Source organism: Pangasianodon hypophthalmus, chromosome 3, assembly GCF_027358585.1.
Source record: "Pangasianodon hypophthalmus isolate fPanHyp1 chromosome 3, fPanHyp1.pri, whole genome shotgun sequence".
Lineage (NCBI taxonomy): Eukaryota > Metazoa > Chordata > Actinopteri > Siluriformes > Pangasiidae > Pangasianodon > Pangasianodon hypophthalmus.
The window spans coordinates 27,389,757-27,410,349 of record NC_069712.1 but is presented as its reverse complement, the minus strand read 5'-3'; the positions used below and the strand labels follow the sequence as shown (position 1 = coordinate 27,410,349).

Genomic DNA, 20,593 nt, shown 5'->3' with positions numbered 1-20,593 from the left:
CAAGAATTCTTTGAATGTTTAGCATTTTTTTTGGCACTACAGGAAATGGAATTTGAATATTAAGGAGATATGAAAAACAACTGTGACCAGACACAGTGCAATAACAATCATTTTTGTTTCCCCCTCCAATATACCATAGAGACTGTATGTCCAACCAAAATACCAGTTGACTCTCGGGATGAGAAGGGATTTGATATTCTGTTTCACCTGAAATTGGCCAAAAAAGCTAAAAAGACACAAGGATCCTTTTACAGAATGAAAGCCTACCAAGTGACGCCCAGAGATGATTTAACAGAGAACACCAGGTACAATCTGGAAAGAATGCTGTTGTTCTTATGGTGAATTTACTTTGGTTTGTGTTCCTTTCAAACAATCACAAGACTTTAATCTTCACAGGGCTTTGTTTCCTGATGGGCTTCCACCTTCTTACGTGTTTGTGGCCACACTTAAATACAAGGGTTCAGTCCTAACAGAGGACTGGGATCTCTGGAGAATACAGACTATGGATGGAGAGCCTCAAATGGCAGTTACTTTAAACGGTTTGAAGAGGACCGTCACATTCACCACTACAAGCACTACACAAAGCGGAACACAGACAGTGGTCTTCACCAAATCACCAGCAAAAGTAAATACTAATCTTAGACAATTCCCGAATAAATAGTGAAATTATATTATAATATTGAAACTTTTCTCCTACTCCAGCACTTTTCTTATTCCTATGTCAGCAGTTCCCTCTTTAGATTCGCAATTAAAGATTGTTCTAAACACATAGAAAATAATGTGATATATTGAGTGATACAAATCTAATTTTAGCATTATGACTTCAGGAATTTATGCTCTCTGTTTTTATAAACTTCAGAATAATTGGCACCTTCTGTTATGAAGCATCATATTTATCTTGTGAACATACAAATTTTACTCATTTTAATAATATTTTACTTGTTGTCTTATGCAAAAAAAATGAATAGTTTGTTGATAGAGGGAGAGGGACATGAATGTGTGCATCTCTGCTTTAGAATCTGCCAGACCACACATTTTCACACGTAATTCCTTGCAAAATACTTTTATACAAAGCTATTGTTTTTCCTTACTCTCTTGTCATTCTGTCTGAGCCCAGAAACTGTTTGATGAAAAATGGCATCAGCTGCGTCTTCTGGTAACAGAAGAAGATGTAACGCTTTACGTTGATGACTTGGAAATTGAAAACTTGGCCCTGGAACCCCCTGCTGGCATTTTTATCAACGGAAAGACACAAGTTGGGAAATATGTCAGAAAAGAAACAACTGTTCCTGTAAGTGTACCAGCTACTTTATTATAATCAGTGTTAGGTAAAATGAGTCTAAGACAGTTGACAGTTTAAGAACCTGGTAAGATGATAACTGATTTATATTAATACAAAAAACTTTAAAAAGGTAATTTATTGTAATTTATCCTCAAACAGTTTGAAATTCAGAAACTACGAATCTACTGTGACCCAGAGCAGAATAACAGGGAAACTGCTTGTGAAATACCTGGAGTTGTGAGTAGAAAAATCTTGGATGTTCATATTTTGGCACAAGCTAATATATTCCAACCATTAATGTCATATTATTTTTCCAGTATAAACCATACTGTGATACCAATTATGAGTGACTTTGAGATTGTGTTCTGATAATCTCATAATGCACAACCCCCCAACCACCCCCCCACCCGCCCCCCCAAAAAAGACAACTGTATACTAGCCTAATTTATGGGTTTGTTGGACATTGTAGTAGCATTGTAGTAGCATACATAATGAAGACATTAATGTCTCCAATCATATTACTTTTCCATGCTTCTCTGTCACACTTTAAACTTACTAACCCTGGTCGCTTGATCCAGAATATGCTTTTCATTACTGTCACTGTTAAATGAGGCCTCCAGCAGAAAGCCTGAAAAGTGCCTTGTTCATACCACTGTTTATCCAAAACTAATTGATTTGGCTGATTTGCTTCATGTTGTCTGATTACGTCATATCATTCTTTTCATTTGTAGGATGGCGAGGTATGTATTTTGGCCAATGGCTTTGCTTGCTTTCAAAAGTAACTGCTAAGCTCATTTCAGTTGCAGAGGTAAGATTCCCTGTACTGTTTTGTAAGAGCATTAAAAACATACCGAAAAGAACTGTGTTTGCAATGTTGTATCTGTATGGGTATAATTAAGTCCTAAACATGGCTCTATGTTCATTTCACACTATCTCAGAAATGGATGCTCACACAGTTGAAAAATTTGAGTGTCTAATGTTTTATCCTTTCAGGGCACTGACTGCTGTAGCACTTGCATTGTGCTATGTGTACTTTTGAATGCACTCGTGGCTTCATAATGTGCTATTCCATCTTGCAGCTAAAGGAAAGTCCATGACCTCACAGTTTGAGAAATGTGAACTAATGCCAGGTTTCTCTGGGGTTCTTTCAGTGTGCCAGTGGATCAGCTGATATTGATCCAACCCCAGAGCCATGTATTTGTCCACCTGGGGCACCTGGAACTCCAGGCCAAAAGGTTAAAGCATTCAGCCTTTTTCCTCTTCTGTTGGGAGTAAATTAAGCTTTTCATGTGCATAAACTACTAAAAGGTACATCCTGACATTTAAATGTAGTTTCCCCACAGGATTCAGGAATTCAATTTAATTCATGTGAAACCCCTATAAGGAATGTTCAAAGTTTATAAGGTCATGTCTCGACTTGAAAGCATATGCTGCAGGTTATCACTACAAAGGTTAATCAGATTGGGAAAATGTATAAATCTTCTTAGGGCATAAAGCTTCAAATTATCTCGCTGTAGCTCGCAGTAATAAACACTGAGTGAATTAATTGAATTTATTGTTGCTTTACAGTACCTGCTTTATGTGATCTGAGATTGTATTACTATTTAAACAATAAACATTTGCTTAAACTAGGAATTTCCCATTTTTATCAAATATTTACCTTCCCATTTCTATAGGATCTTATTTCTTGGTCAAATATCAATTATATTAGGCAATAAGACAAGAGCTATATTATCTGCATGTTCTAATCTCTTTGCATGTTATAATCTCTTTAGGGAGAGCCAGGAAGAGCTGGGGTTCCTGGCAAACCTGGTCATGCTGGTGCTGATGGTAAGCCTGTGAGTACTACACAGTTTAATACAAACCTCAAATCAACAGAGCACATGCAGAGCTACACAGGACGCTAAATTATTTCCCTGAACTGTTAATTATGGCAAGTCTTGGAGGCAGAACTGTCCCTGATAGTTCAAAGAAAGCAGTTAAAATTACAACACACTTCCAATAACTTTAAGGAAAGCACTCTTAAAATAAAATATTAATTGTAGGGTTCAAGGAGAGGCTAGGGTTTTGTAATTACATAAAATTTAGGTAAGTACACAGTAACCTAAACTTTTTTTTTTTTTTTTTTTAACAATAAAAAATCAAATAGAAAAAAGAACGAGTTTCTAATCTCATCTGTATTTAGTTATGTGCACTGCATTTATTGCTATAGGTTTTTATTCATTTTATTAATCAAATAGGTTAAATTTAGGTGAAGTCAGGTTTTATTAAAGCTTCATTTATGAATATATGTAAGCAAAGTTACCATCCTGAGCAAATAAACAAATCCTTAGTTCATATTAGCAAAAAAGCTTAAAGAAAACAATTAAGCCAAAATGAGTAAGATTGTGTGTCTGGTTTGTTTTAGCGTGGATATGAAATTATGCATTATGCAAAAACGAGCAATGATATCTGAGCATTTTGAATAGCATGCCTCTTTAAGAGTCTGCATTCAGTTCAACACTACATGTTTTTTGTATGCAAATGCATCTATTACTCAGAGCTAAAGCTCCATGTCTGTGCCATTGATTCACATTTATAAACCATTACCAGTAAACACCATTACCTATACTTTTGTATGAGGTTCCCATGTGTGTAACTGTGATTTTGAACGTCATTTGATCATAAACATTATCTTAACCTCACCTCCACTGCCTGATTTAAGATTCAAGGTTCATTTATTGCCACACAACACTTTTGTGCATTAATACTGTGCCAGAGAGTGCAAATTAGCAGAAGAGTATATGCAAGCAGAAGAGTATATACAAATGTTGCAATAGTGCAGACAGATTGAAACCAGTACCAGGAGTACTGATTTAAGATGATTAATTCATTAATACTAATAATTAATTAAGGCATTAATACCATCAGAATTAGGGGTGATAACATACATAGTCTGTAGACATTATCTGATTATTTCCATTACTACCTATTAACTCATGACCATACGCAACCATATGGATGAAGATTGACTAGTAAACAGACTTAGTGTGCAAAATGGAAATGGCAGCCTTGGTAGACCAGTACATAGAGTGGCTCAATTTGTCAATCTCACACACACTCTCTTACTATTAATCGTGAATAAGATAGCATACTTAAACTCCTCAACTGTGTGTAAAGTCTCTCCCTTCACCTGAAGGGGGTGTCCCACTGTTTTTCAGGAGAGAACTATGGCCTCTAATTTTCATCCCAGCTGCTACACATTCAACAGTACATCAATAAATAACAGGGATGTTACTTCTATCCCATCATACTGGATATCTCTCCAGCACTGGCCATTTCTTGATATTCCTGTCCATGCAAACCATAAATAGGAGTGGAAACAAGGCACACCCTTGACAGACTCTGACACTCAACTTAAACAGTCTCGCCGTAATGCCAAGGATGTGGACACAACGCTCACTGTACTCACATAAAGAAACTGGATTGAATGAAGTAGTGAGCTACACTCCCCTCCAAAAATATTGGAACAGCAAGGCCAATTTTTTTTGTTTGTTTGTTTGTTTTTGCTATACACTGTTGTTTTGCTATATTTGGGTTTGAGGAGGAGACAACAGATCAGAATTTTAGATTTCACTTCCTGATATTTATTAAACAACCCAGAACATGGCATATTTGGTGGTGGACCACCCAATTTTTAGGTGAGTAAAAGTACTGGTTGCATATCTCTTGTTTGCAATAACTGCATCCAGCAGGTGACCCACTGGCATCATCAAACTGTTGCATTCTTCTTGATGCCTTTCCAGGCTTCTACCGCAGCTTCATTCAGTTGTTTGTTTTAGGGGATTTCTCCCTCCAAACTCTTCTTTAGTAGGTGAAATGCATGCTCAATTGGATTAAGGTCTGGTGATTCACTTGGCCAGTCTAAAACCTTCAACTTTTGTCCCCTAATTAAGTCCTTTGTTGTGTTCGCAGTATGTTTTGGGTCATTTTCTTGCTGCATGACGAAGTTCCTCCCAATTAGATTGGATGCATTTCTCTGTTAATTGGCAGACAATGTTTCTGTAGACTTCTGAATTTATTCTGCTGCTACCATCATGAGTTGCATCATCAGTAAAGATTAGTGAGCCCATTCCAAAAGCAGCCGTGCAAGCCCAAGCCATGAAACTACTTCCTCCGTGCTTGACCAGTGAGCTCATATGTTTTGGATCATGAGATGATCCTTTCTTTCTCCACACTTTGGCCTTTCCATAACTCTGGTAGAGGTTAATATTGGTTCTAGAACCTTTGTGGCTCATCTCTGTATTTCTTTGCAAATTGTGGCCTTCTGATTCTTACTGCTGATGAGCGGTTTGCATCTTGTGATACAGTGGTCTATATTTCTGCTCTCAAAGACTTCTTTGAACGGTTGATTGCGAGACCTTCACCACTGCCCTGTGGAGGAGTTTGTTGATGTCACTAACTGTTGTTTTTGGGTTTTTCTTTACAGCTCTCACAATGATTCTACCAACTGCTGTTGTTTTCTTTGGCTGGCCTGTTTGATGTCTGGTTGTCAGTACACCAGTGGTTTCTTTCTTTTTCAGGACATTCCAAATTGACTATGCCCATTGCTTGTGCAATGGTTATGATTGATCTTCAAAAGGTTGTTTAGCACATCTAAATATAATGGAAGCTGAAATTCTGATCTATCTTCCCATATTCATCTTTTAATCTCTAACCCAAATGTTTAGCAAAAACAAAAGAACTGGCCTTGCCGTTTCAATATTGTAGATACTGGGACTGGGACTGTAGATACCCCATGCTCCTGCAGTACCTTCAAAAACAAATGCTGGCATATGACAGACCATAGTCCTTCTCCAAAACCATTAAACACGAAGACTGGATTAACATACTCCCATTACCCTGCATATAGTTGTGCAAGATTAAAGAGCCTCGGCAGAACTTACTGGCAGAATCTTAGGTTCAAAGATCAGCTGGCATCTCCTCTCCAGAACCTTGGCATATACTTTAACTGGGAGGCTGAAAAGTGCGATTCCTCTATAATTGGAACACATCCCCTAGTCTGTTTTTTTTTTTTTTTTTTTTTATAAATTGGGACTGACATCCCAGTTTGCCAGTGGAGAGGCACTGCCTCAGATCTCAGAAGGATTCTTTCCACAAATTGACAAATTCCCGCACTACCTGTGTCCGCCAGCGTAGCCTAGGATTACTACCCTGAGAGGCACCAACAGCCTTGTGGTCACAGCTCCTTGCAGCTTCCTCTACTTCTGGGGATTCCATTCAGACCCACTCCATCACCAAACTCACTCTGTACAGTGTGAGAAGTCCTTTTAGTGGTGGGAGTTAAATTAATCTTTTAACAAAGCTACTGCTAAATGATGCCTGTATTTGGGCATTTCCTTTATTAAGTTTGCACTGTTAAAGTCTCAGTGTAATGAGTTGTTCCGTGTTCCATGTTATTGGATTTGAGGCACCAAACACTGCATTAACGCTCAAAAGCAAACATAATAGGTAGGAGAGACGCACAGAGGCAGCCATCCACGGCACCATCTTTATTGGTTCTCTTTATCCATGGAAGTAGGCAACTTAAACAGAACTATGAAAATTATTATTCCCAAATTCCTTCTCCAAAAGACTCGACAGCCATTACACAGTGAGGCAGGTAGTGTTCTCCTGTGGAGAGGTTTCCATACCAGATGTGTCACAAATGAAAAGCAATACTGCTTGGGTGTTGTATTTTCTATGCTTTTCTATATGGCAAGCATTTCACAGTATGCATTGTCATTGCTCCAGAGTTATGGTACTGCATTAAAATAACTATCTATTCTATTGCCAATGCTTTCCTAACAAGACCACATGGCAGTGCATTCAGTTTAACACATAGCAGCAACAAGTATATCTTAAATAAAAATCTACTAATTTGAAGGGAAATCTGGATATGTTTGAACATATACTGTAGATGTTCTAGACTGATATCCTGATAAATTGATCTCTTCATTTATTTAAGGGTGCACCCGGGCCAAGAGGAAGTGCTGGTCTTCAAGGTCCTCCTGGCATGGCGGTAAGGAAGTAACTCCCAATAATATAAACAAACTCTGAATTAACCTACATGATATTTGGATCTCACACAATTTCTCTCTACTAGGGGCTTCGGGGAGCCGATGGATACAAGGGGAATAAAGGAAGTCCAGGGGAGCCTGTGAGGGGCCATTAATTTTGAATTTTAATATAATGCACAGTGAGGGTAAATAAGTATTCAGACAATTTTTGTTATTTAATATACATCTATTATATTAGTATATGTATGCACTTCAAAATTTATACACAATGTCTTAACTTTGTATTTATAATAATGAACGTAAAAGTACGTATTCATATGCATAAAAAATATGGTTCTAAAAACAGTATTCATGTACTATACTAAAAACATATATAAAGGTTACATAAAAATAAATTAAGTTCTAGATATAAATGCTGGGAAAAAAGTGTCATTATAAAAGATGTTGCCATTGGTTGAGAAGATTTCATGCAATATGTAGCAATCATACTGAAGATGAAGGAGCTTCCTAAAGTTCTCAGTGACAACATTATTAAACAATACTCAAGTGGAAAGCTACAGAGCCAAAGAAAAGACCTTAAACACCCCCGTCAGAACAATCAGCTCAATAATATGCAGTTGGAAAGTTCATTGAACCACAACTAATCATCCTTACAGGTACAACACGGAAGATTTCACAATGCACTCAAACTAATAATAAGAAAGGTAGGAGAAAAACCAGTAGTCACTCGAAAAGAGTTGCAGGATGACCTGAAAGCAGCAGGAACAACAGTTACACAGAACACTATAAGCAATGAACTGAACTGCCATCATCTCCATTCCCACACACAAAACTCCTCTACTAAAAAGGAAATGAGAAACACGAGAAATGTTTTAATGAAAAAATGAAAAAATATATACTCTGGTCAGACAAAACAAAAATAGAACTCTTTGTCAGTAATTCAGCTCATCACGTTTAGAGAAAGAAGGGCTGTGTGTATGATCCCAAGAACACCATACCCATACCGAAATACGTGAGAGCGTCAAGATATGGGACTGCTTCTCTTCACATGATACTGGGGAATTACACGTCATCGAAGGGAAGAAGGAATAGAAAACTTAATCTGGGGAGAATGGCTGTTTCAACACAACGACGACCACAACCATACAGCTTAAACTACACAAAAAGGCTTGAATCCCATTTAAAATTTATGGAGGATTCTGAAATTGTGATTCCATCAGAGGGACCCTTTTAACCTTGGAATGAGCCAACATATGAACCACAATGCAGTGAAAAGGTCATACCATACTTCTTACTATAGAGCTATAATTGCCAACAACCGCTCTGCAAGAAAGTACTAATGTTGGTAATTTGTGGTGTCCGGATACTTTTTTCCCTTTTTAAACACATCTTTGTTCATGCATATGAATACATAATTTTTGTTCATATTTTTAATTACAAAGTCAAAAGTGGCTATATGCACTGGAAGTCTATTAAATAACAAAAACAAAAGTGTATGAATACTTATTTCCCCCACTGTATCACTACATTTATACATTATAGTAGTGGATATAATAAAACCAAGATAAATCATGTCTGATCTTTTTCCACCTTTAATGTGATATAGCATTCAACAAAATTCAAGTGAAAAAAAAATAGAAATGTTTTAGAGGATAAAAAGAAAAAACTCACAATAACGGGTATGCACACCCATTTATAAAGAGACATGTGACTGCACTCAGAATTAAACAATCACGCTCAACCCCATGTTCAAAACTACTTATCATACAGACAGCTGAAGAAAAGTTGTAACCTTACAGTGCAGTGACCCAAAGCACAAATCCAAGTCAACAAAGAAATGGCTTTCGATCAACGCTTTGGAAGGGCCTAGTCAGAGACCAGATCTAAATCCTATCTAAAAACCTGAGGAAACACTTGAAAAGGGCTGTGCACAAAAGATCACTTCACAATTTGATAGATCTGAAGCATTTTGGTAAAGAAAAAGGGAATGAAATGGCCAAATCATGATGTGCCAGTTTGGTAGACTCCTACCCAAACAGACTTGAGTGCTGTACTATAATATTTAATAAAGTATAAGTTAGGGGGTGTGCACACTTATGCAACTATGTTACTTTAAGGTCCCTCTCCCCCCAAAATGTTTATTTGTTTTTCACTTGAATTTTGATTTTGCTGTACCACATTAAAGGTGGAAAAGGATCTGACATGATGTATCTTGGTTTCATTTGTTTTCATCACAAAACCCAGCAATCTTAACAGGGGTGTGTAGATTTTTTTTTAATTAAAAAATCTTTTCCCTCCTCTCTAGGGTGAAAGAGGTGTCCCAGGGATACCTGGCCCTCCAGGTCAACTGGGTGAAAAGGTAGTGTAGGCATTTTTAACATAACATTTGTATACACCGCTATTTCAGTTGAACATACCACATGAATCTACGTAGTTTAAAAGACTGACAGCAAAAGTGACTAATCTAAAGTGAGAATCTAAACTGTGCAGTTGTCTGTGAATAAATTAACTAAACTTTCAGTATACCCAGGCTTAATGCCATAGATATATGGGTGGCTCCTTATTCCTATGGCCTGACATTTCAAAGCTCTTTCAGAAAAGCAGGGGAAATAGTTGGCCCCCTGAGCAGACCAAACATGGACATGGCAAGTGTGTAAACAGGGAAGGAATGGTGCCCCGACCAAATAGGGAAGTGCTTGGGACAGCAATGAAAAAAGGTGTGGTAAATAACTGTGCCTGTTAACACAATGGAAAATACAAGTTTGGCTGGCTCAAATGCTATTGCTAGAGCCTAGTTAAAACCTCTAAGCTACCAGCTGCCAGAACCCAGGCAGGTCTTTTGCGCACAGGACCATTAAGCACTAGATGATTGAAAAGCAAACTAAATACACAATATAGCAGGCTATCTTCAGACCGACAAAGTTGGAGTTTAAAACTGCAAAACTAAATAAAGGATTGCAATAACTCAGAACACAAAGCCAGTTTTGTACCAGAGCAGGGTGTGACCAAACCTCCAGAGCACATTCACAAGCTTCAGGGGATCCCGCCATGGTTTCTGAAAAGAGGCAGTCAACGGTTTGCTGGTTTTCCTCTCTGTAACACTGGTGCTAGAGAACATCAGATCAGTGACAACAGAGCACATTGTTCACGGGGCACCACTGTCTAATTGCAAACAAAGGGATCCATCCCACATAGCTGAGACCCAAGCCAATTGGCTACTCTTACGGCAGAAGTGTTGTCACTATTAAAGAAGAAAGCCATAGAGGTAGTAAACAGGCCGGAGCACCCAGCTGTGTTCTTTTCAAATTATTTTCTGATTCCAAAAAAGGAGATCTGCCCAAATGAGGATCTAGGAGACTTAAATATCTTCTTTAAATGACTGCTGCTCTACATTACTGGTTTATGACTCTAGATCTTTAAGATTTTTATTTCCACATTCCAACTGCGGAGAACAGGTGATTTCTCCACTTCCACATAAAGGCCAGTTTATACTTGACGGATGACTTTCTGTGCATAAGCAGAGGCAACATGAGCAGCACTGTACTGTGTACTTTATGTACATCTTGAAGATTAAAAGGGACACTAGATGGCACATTAAAAGTGACATTCCTGCCCATGTGATTTCCAAATCAAACTGTAAAATGTTTAGAGATTTCATCTTCACTGCCATCTCAAATCTAAAATTCAAAAGTATTTACTAATCTAGAAAAACCAGAAGTTTTTTTTTTACTTTTAAACACTAAACATACTAGGAAAACCAGTTAGTGCTAGTACTCAATAACTGTCTAGAATAGTACATAAGCATGCGATTTGAGACACAAGGCTACTTTGTTTGTCAGATGCAGACATTGTTACAGGATGCTGTACTGCCCCCACAATTCATACTTGTATCATGTGGATGTGTAGCATTAACTTCAGGGGACATGCAAAATGTGTATGTGTATGCATACATGTAGTTAAAAGCAAGTATAATCCAGCCTTAAGAAGAGTAACAGTCATAAGAGGACATAAGAGTCCTACCCTTTGGGTTAGCTTTAGCATCCAGGCTGTTCACAAAATACGAGTTGCCTGAGAGCCCAGGGTCTGTGGGTCTCTAAATACATGTAAACATCAGGTGGTGTTATGAATCTTAATGATTATTTTGATGGTTCAGAATGTAAGCAAGTAGAACAAAAGGTTACATATGTAAGTGTGGTTCTATAACTGAGGTTTTAATACCCATGTCAGTGATTTGGGTTAACAAGAACAGGTGGTCTTCCACTTAGTCATAGGACCATGGTTACATGTTATCTTCTGTACTGTCAAGTTACTCCAAAAGCCTTAGACACCTTCATCATAAATGATAAACTTGTTCTTTTCCCTTCTCCCTTATTTTCTAAGGGGGCGACTGGCTCTCAAGGCAGGCAAGGGATGCCAGGCAAAGACGGACAACAGGTACAAAGTCAAACAAATGTAGACAATTAGTTTATATGTAGACCCTCACCAGGCTGAACTGATAAATGAATGAATGTTGCATGAAATTGTCTATGAATGTCATATCCATGATCCTCTCTAAATATATTTTTGACAAATAACCAACATAAATGCATAACCTATATAAAAATACAAAAATGTTTATTCAATTATGTATGGTCATGTATTATCCAGGCATCATGGAGGATTCTGTTTTAATATGCATTTGAAGAAAAAAAAATTAATCTATGTCCATGAACTATGTCAAATTTACAGATATCTTCTTTATTACAGGGTGAAAAGGGAAACAGCGGATCTGTTGGTCCACCCGGATATCCAGGGCAACCTGTATGTGTGCAGTTTTATCATTTATGCTTGTGTTAGTTGTTAGCAAACAAGCCAGTAAGCACGTGTTTGTTTTTCAACAGGGGACACATGGAAGAGATGGGAAAGATGGAATTCCAGGAGGGACTGGGCAAAAGGTCTGCATTAAGCAACGGTTTAAGAGGAAAAGCATGAGAATGTTTAGATATTAATGACCTCTACAATTTGAGAGCATGGACCACTGGGGTTCTTTGGCAAGGCCAGTTTCCATGAATTTTACTGCATTATTTGGGTGAATATGGCAATATGCTGTTCATGGCTCACACAATTTCCTTCTCAATTTGGAATTATGCTTTCTGTTTCCAGGCCCTATCAAAAGAGCTTAGTTTTTATTTTTCTTAGCTGAGCATCACAATATAGGTAGTAGTCCACATGATGAATCGCTGATTTAAAGCTTTGAAACACTTACCGGATTCCTTTCATCAATTCACTTAGTATAACATAGATAGAATGGGATACTATGCCTTTGCTATGCCAATACTAGTGCGCATTGCTGAAGAGATCTAATTTATGCCTGTAAGATGATGACACATGCTGACATTGGGGGTGACCACTATGTATTGGTTCTCCATGCTCACACTCGTCACGTTGCTAAGAATGCATCATGTCTGTCCAAAATACATCTTGCTACCTACCTACTTCACCCAACATTTACTTTAGTACTAAACTTTTCATTCAGCTAGTTGCCGCCTGGTTAGAATGACAACAATCCCGTTTGGTAGTTGGCATCATACTAAACTTTTTTTTTTTTTTTTTTTTTTGAAGTTCTTGCCAACTTTTTTGAGCATGCTGTAGTAAGTCTTCAAACTGCTGTTAAGCTTGCTGATGCCCATCTAACATGTGTTTGCAGTCAAAAAAAGTCAGAAACACTTATATTGTCCTCAGGGTTTTGGTTTCTTTTTTTGATGAGAATAATCACTACAATGCCTGCTTTATTTGCCTGGCGATGGTCCATGATAGAAGAGCTTTGATGTAGCCTGATGCATGTGCTTATTGTCATATCAGGTGGGTGCAAGGGTACTCTTTGCTCACCGCATTATGCATGCTCCACTCGCAGCTGAGTATGGGAGTGAGTTTCAAAGAACACAAGGTCATCCCTTCCCAGGTGTCCTATTGTGCCATCCTTGTATTAAAAGGTCCATGACTGAATTGTGAACCTTAAAATGTTGATGAGGTGATTGACAGTTTTGGACATGACAGCCGAGGCTCATGAACATACACACACTTTCCAACATGCAACTGAACCTCCTGACAGTTCTGTAGCAAAGTCATGTTTTCTTCAGTCTGTATGACCTTAGTTAATACTCAGTAGCTTGGTAAGGTTATCCAGTTACTCCTTTTTAAACGTACTCCACCAACAACATAGCTGAGCATAAAAGAGCACAATTCTCCTTTCAAGTGAGTGACTTACTGCAGGTGTAAGAACTAGATGAAAATCATGGAAAGCATCAATTTTTCTTAAAAACAGGTTTAGTACAAATGTTGACTACTGTTTACCAGTATACAGCATTTCAGTTGGTACAGTACATTAGATAATTATACAGTGCATTCAGAATGTATTCAACCCCCTTTTTTTTCTCTCTCCACATTTTATGTTGAAGCCTAATGCTTTAAAAATTTTTTCACATCAGTCTACACTTCATACCCCATAATGACAATACAAAAACCAGATTTGTGGCAAGTTTGCAAATTTATTAAAAATAAAAAACTAAAATTCTCACTGAATCACATTGACATAAGTACTTAGAACCTTTGCTACGATGCTTGAAAATTAGCTCAAGTGCATCCCATTTCTCTGGATCATATTTGAGATGTTTTTACACTTTGATTAGAATCCACCCGTGGCAAATTCAATTGACTGAACATGATCTGGAAAGGCACACACCTGTCTATATAAGGTTTAACAGCTGAAAATGCATAGCAGAGCAAAAACCAAGCCATGAGGTCAACAGAACTTGATTGTGTCATCCTCCCCCTGATTGCTCAGTTTGGCAGGGTGGCCAGCTCTAGGAAGAGTCCTGACTGCTCCAAAATGCTTCCATTTATGAATTATGGATGCCACTGAGCTCTTGAGAACCTTCAATGCAGCAGAAATTTTGTTGTAGCCTTCCCCAGATCTGTGCCTCGACACAATCCTGTCTCTGAGCACTGCAGGCAGTTCCTTTGACCTCGGGGCTTGGTTTTTACTTTGATATGCATTTCATCTCATATCATGAGATGAACAAACAAACATCTCAAAGGTGATCCAGAGAAATGGGATGCACCTGAGCTAAATTTCAAGTGTCATAGCAAAGGGTCTGAATACTTATGTCAATGTGATATTTCAGTTTTTTATTTTTAATAAATTTGCAAACTTATCACAAATTTGGTTTTTGCCTTGTGATTATAGGCTATAGACTGTAAAAAAATAATTTAAAGCATTTTAGCATAAGGCTGCAACATGAAGGGGTCTGAATATTTTCTGAATGCACTGCACTTACTCTAGACTTACCTAAATATTCCTTTGATTAACATGATGGATTAGCCAATGTCAACTAGCTGGCAAATGGCAGCTCGGTCAGTCATGACTCAAGGCTCTGAAATATTTTCCTGACAGTGGTACAATATACATGTGCAAATTATACAAATTAACTACAATTTAGCATGTTACATATTACTTAACAACCCTGTACTTACCACTAGTGTTCGCAGCACGATCTTAAGTTGCACTTCAGGTAATACGTCTAAATTTAGCCTAGCGCACAAACTCAGTCATGATGGCAACTTTCTATTTAGACTTCAAAAATTTAGACTTCAAAACCTCAAAATGGGAGTCAATGATGACATGTTGTCCACCACATATATATATACTTATTGGTACCAGCTAAAGGGTCAAGCCTAAAATCCTAGGACACATCTCCCAACAGCATTGCTGCACCCTGCTTTAACCTTAGCAAAGATTATGTTTGGTCTTTGCACAACTCATGCACACCGTTTGTGCTGTAAGCGATTCTATTTTTTAAAATTAACCTTATACCCTTAATGTTGCATATTCATGTGAAATTGGGCCCATGAACTGTAACTCCCTGGCATTTGGGCTTCAGGACATCTATCTTAGTGCTCTGCCCCATGGCTTCCCTGCATACATTTGTGTTATTAGTGCTTGGATGTCTGTGGCTATGAATGTTCAAGATTTGAGAGTATGTCCATTAATATCTGTGCTATTCCAAAAGAATCAACTGAATGTTAAGTGTATATGCATGGTGCCTGAAGGAGAGGAATGAGATATAACACTACACCACACAGCAGTCACAGCTCCATGAAGATCAAACTATGAAGGGCCATGACCCCCTACATCACCACACATCAACTGCTTTATAGGTGTGAATAGATGTGGATAGATGCGTCTTCAGACAGACATGTGAAGACATTATCTGTATTATACCTCTTCTCATGGCCATGAAAGTGCTTGTATGTATTGCCAAGTTTTTTTGTTGTCCACATTTGCTTATTTTAGTGGTTTATTACTGGTTTATCACAACATATCGCCTAATCAATGCATCGTCTTATTGCTAAACACCTATGAATTGTTGATCATTTCATGGTACGCATACGGTCCCCTCCGAAAGTATTGGACTGGCAAGGCCAATTCTTTTGTTCTTGTGATACACTGAGGACATTTGGGTTTGGGATCAAAAGATGAATATCACACAATGTCAGCTTTCATTTCCTGATGTTTACATCTTGATGTGTTAAACAACTTAAAACATGGCACCTTTGGTGGCAGACCATCCAATTTTTTGGTGAGCAAAAGTAGTGGCACAGATATTTACTTAAATTTTCTTTAAGACTAACACTTAATATTGTGAGGCTTTTTCAGGCTTATACTGCAGCTTCTTTCTGTTTTGAGGGTTTTCTCCCTTCAGGCTCCTCTTCAGAAGGAGAAATGCATCCTCAATTGGCCAGCCTAAAACTTTCCACTTTTCTCCCCCTTGAGGAAGTTCTTTGCTGTGTTGGCAGCGTGTTTGGGTCACTGCCTTGCTGTATGATGAAATTCCTCCCAATTTTATAGCATTTCTCTGTGAATTGGCAGAGAAAATGTTTCTGTAGACTTCTAAACTCATTCTGCTGCTACCATCATGAGTTACATCAAATAAAGATTAGTGAGACCATTCCAGAAGCAGCCATGCAAGCCCAAGCCATGACACTACCTCCACCGTGCTCGACGGATGAGCTTTTCTGTTTTGGATCATGAGCTGATCCTTTCTTTCTCCATACATTGGCCTTTCCATTACTCTGGTAGAGGTTAATATTGATTCTAGAACTTTTGTGACTCATCTCTGTATTTCTTTGCAAATTGTGGCCTTCAGTTTCTTACTGCTGATGAGTGGTTTGCATCTTGTGGTACAGTGTCTATATTTCTGCTCTCAAAGACTTCTTCGAATGGTGAACTGTGAGACCTTCACCACTGCCCTGTGGAGGAGGTTGTTGATGTCACTAACTGTTGTTTTTGGATTTTTCTTCACAGCTCTCACAATGTTTGTCATCATATGCTGTTGTTCTCCTTGGCAGACCTGTTTGATGTCTAGTTGTTAGTACACCAGTGGTTTCTTTCTTTATCAGGACTTTCCAAATTGTTGTATTGGCTATGCCCAATACTTGTGCAATGGCTCTGATCAATTTTCCCTCTTTTCTCAGCTTCACAATGGCTTGCTTTTCTCCCATAGACAGCTCTCTGGTCTTCATGTTGGTTTATACTTTTTAACAAATGCAGATTTCGCAGCAAAACCCTAACTCAAACTAAGAGCTGACATTCAGACCTATTAAATCTTTAAACACTCAATCTAATAAGGCACACCGGGGCAACAAAAACACACCTGTAAGTCATATGTTCCGATATTTATGATCAATTGAAAAATGGGTGGGTTCAAACAAAGGTTGCCATGTTCTAAGTTGTTTAACACAGCCTGATGTGTTCCATCAGGAAATGAAAGTTGAAATTCTGATCTATTGTCTCATTCACCTTAAACCCAAATATCTTCAGTGTATAGCAAAAACAAAAGAATTGGCCTTGCTGTTCCAATACTTTTGGAGGGGACAGTAAGAACATGTCTACAGCCTATATGTACTGTGTAAAGGATAGTTATATCACAAACATATGATACATTAACACTGAATATTTGGCTTCATGGCAGTTCTATTTCAAATCATGAAATATTTATTATACACCTTTGTATTGTGTATTAAGGGTGACACAGGCGCTCCTGGTATTCCTGGCCTAGATGGAAGAGGAGGACATCCAGTAAGTATATTGTAAAATATTTATTCCAACAATAATTTTTGAACAGTGATCAATTTATGTTTTAAAAAACAGCCAGAATATATTATAATATATACTATAATAATATATAACATAGTATGCTCTTATGTCCTGATTTACTAAAAGATCTGTGTGGGTAAAAACAGCCATCAAAAAAAGCTGATTCACTAACAGTCTATGGACCACTGAGTCATTCAAATAAGCAAAATAGCAAATCTTTTCTACTTCTCAGGTTTACTTTTTAAAAAAAAAAAAAAAAAAAAAAAGAAGCCTAAACATTTAAAGTCCATGGTGGTGCAAATAGTGGTGGTGTTTAATTTAGCACCTGCAGTGATTTACCATGGTTCAAAGTCATTTAGAGAATAACAGTTATGTGTGTACTCTGAAGTTTCCGTCATTTAAACATGTGGAACCCTTTTTTTCGCCATTTAAAAATAACAGCATAAATAAGGAATAAGAATTTTCTCAAAGTTGCAATCAAATTATTATTAAAGTTGGTTATATTTCATTCCTCCCAACCCCCCAGGGGTGAAACCATTGGGTATTTATGCCATGATTTTCCAACAAGGTCACACAGTGACTTATGATGCAGCATTTATCATAAATACTGCCATCATACTGCAATCATTCCATGTTTCCTTCTTGCCTTTGCACATGTTGGCCTACATAAACACAGTACGGAAATATCCACTTAGTAGCTTGTTACTGAGGTTGGAGTACAGGTCCTCAAAGCTGGGGACAGTTTCCTTTTATTAATTTCTGCTTCAGTGCTATTTCCTTCTGAAATTAGCACATTATTTGCAGAACTCTACTGGACTCCATAGCACTCTGTAGTACTGACTCTGTTTACCTATGTGAGCAGGGCCAGCATGTGATCTGTAAGACCCTAGATTTTGAAAATGGACCCCCCTATAATTCTGCAAAACTGGGTTATTAATGGAGCTGGTGGTCCAGCAATGCAGCAGCAACTAAAACATGATCACAGCAGCACAATGACTGGCAGTCACTTTTTATAACCCAGTATACCCCCAAAAAAACCTCCAGAAAACACATGCAGTTCATTCTGCAGTTCATACATTCACATCTAAACTGCTTGTATTTTTAAACAAACTCCCAAAGATGAGAGCATTTTTCTTTTCCTGCCCCGGAGGGATAATATTTTGAAAACCTAGCATTAATGGCCAAAACACCCAAAACAATGTCACCAACTAATATCGCTGTCATGTCATATTGTCAACCGGGTTAAGAAGAAGAAGAATGCTATATCATATTTTAATAGATTATTGTTTACCTCAATGCATTTGGTGAATATGAACATTACATTTGTGGAAAACCAATCAAATAATTATGTCTAACTGGCTAAAAAAAAAATAAGGCCACAAGGGGGCACCTTATGACCTTTTCACCCTAGGCAGTTGCTCATATGGCCTAATGAATGAGCTAGCTATGCTTGCGAGTATGACTGCCCTGCACTGAGCAAATTACTCATTATTATTTGTATTTTCAATGTGTTTTTCCGCCCACAGTGTTAGTGACTTCATCTGCGCTAAGTACATTTTGTTCACTGTAATGATGAACAGCATATGCCACTGATTTCTCTCTCAGCATTTTCTCAGAATATTGCGCATTCTCTGCTAACTAACTGACCTCATAGAGCTTGTAGTTAATGCACTGCTAGTGTCAGAGTGGGGACATCAACGACATATCATATATTTATCAAGTTCTCTATGAACAGTGACGTAAAGTATTCTTACAACTTATAGAAAGCAACAAAACAAAAAAGATTAACCTAATCCCGCTGAACACTCCCATAAGCCATAAAGCATGATGGTGATAAAGTGCCTATGGAATAAATAAAACAATTAGATAAGGGTAAAATGACAGATACAAAAGTGAACAAAATAATACAGAAGCTGGATACCTTTGGGACAGAGCAAGAATGTATAAACTAAGGTTCTCAGTGAACCCATACATTGGTCACCCAATATTGCCTCCCACTGTTAATTGCAGAGCCTGCTATTTTTAGCTAGATTGCCACTAACTTGCAGTTCTTTGTTTTGGAGTGGTTATTTCCTCCACACAGTTCTGTGTTTTTCTACACCCGGGATGGATTGCACCCATAAACTACATTGTACCAAGTGAGTAGTCACTGTATCATGTCACAGGACTTTGCACTCATGCTGCCTTGGCATTGACCATCACAACGAATCAGTGTCTGACTCAGACATCACCCTGTGCTGACTTCTGACCAATGCCCACATGCTGTGTTCCAGACTTCCAGTCTGGTACCATCCTGTGTACCATACTTGCATGCTGGCTCACAGCAGAATCTGGCCCAAGCCCCTCAGTCTAAACAGCTTGCTGACTGTTTCTCATCCTTCTCGCCCCTTATGAAAGAAGCATGAGGGTGTCTACACCTGGGAGGTTCTTCCAGGCTGATAATAACCTACTACTTGATCTGCTGCTTTCAACTCCACCAGTCTCGGCAGTGTCTGGGGAGGGGTATGGATCAAGCTGGAGCAGCCATCCTGGAGAAGTAGGGTTGGATGGTACACAACCCACAACTCTGAATGCACTCTTCTGCATGGCACCTGTGAGAGCAGGGCTTGCTTTGCCATAGTGCAAGCATTGTAAGACAACCTTCATGCAGCAGCTGTTACATAAATTTTGTTTTGTTGAGAATAATACATTATTGTGAACCCTTCCTACCCATATAGTTTTGAAAAAACTTCTCCATTAGAAACAGGAAATAACAGCTCTTGGGGCAAGTGAAAGAAGTACACGTTCATGGAGACTAGAGTCCTGCTTTTCCCTCTGGCATTTTCGTGGTTTATTGTAGCAGAAGCAGATGATGATGCCACATGACACAATGTTATCGATGTTGCATGACACGAAACTTATGTTTAATCCCACTTTTGTCTGTGAGTCTGGGTCATTGGGCTGAATAGGCAAATGAAGACTGAGCACAAACGCTGGTACAAACAATGGTATCTCTTTAAGGGCCACTGGCTTATTACTGCCTTTGTAAAGGAGATAAGGTGCTTCCATCTACCATGGTCCCCTAGAAGCCCTCTGTGAACCCTGCCCCTTTTCATTATCTATACTTATTATAAGGTACACATGAGGTTAACTAGAAAT

The 20,593-nt window shown here is 38.2% G+C and overlaps 1 protein-coding gene across 3 annotated transcripts in view; it reads left to right on the top strand.

Annotated features, from left to right (window-relative positions):
* The window catches only part of col21a1 (collagen, type XXI, alpha 1), a 50,300-nt gene that overhangs the window by 6,691 nt on the left and 23,016 nt on the right, over positions 1–20,593 (top strand). For all 3 annotated transcript variants that reach the window (XM_026939531.3, XM_053232757.1, XM_053232758.1), the window contains 13 exons: positions 140–305; positions 397–625; positions 1,118–1,291; positions 1,442–1,519; positions 2,434–2,517; positions 3,058–3,120; positions 7,269–7,322; positions 7,407–7,460; positions 9,626–9,679; positions 11,701–11,754; positions 12,067–12,120; positions 12,201–12,254; positions 17,384–17,437. In XM_026939531.3, coding sequence (XP_026795332.2) covers positions 140–305; positions 397–625; positions 1,118–1,291; positions 1,442–1,519; positions 2,434–2,517; positions 3,058–3,120; positions 7,269–7,322; positions 7,407–7,460; positions 9,626–9,679; positions 11,701–11,754; positions 12,067–12,120; positions 12,201–12,254; positions 17,384–17,437 — 1,172 coding nt within the window. The remainder of the gene's footprint in view (positions 1–139; positions 306–396; positions 626–1,117; positions 1,292–1,441; positions 1,520–2,433; positions 2,518–3,057; positions 3,121–7,268; positions 7,323–7,406; positions 7,461–9,625; positions 9,680–11,700; positions 11,755–12,066; positions 12,121–12,200; positions 12,255–17,383; positions 17,438–20,593) is intronic.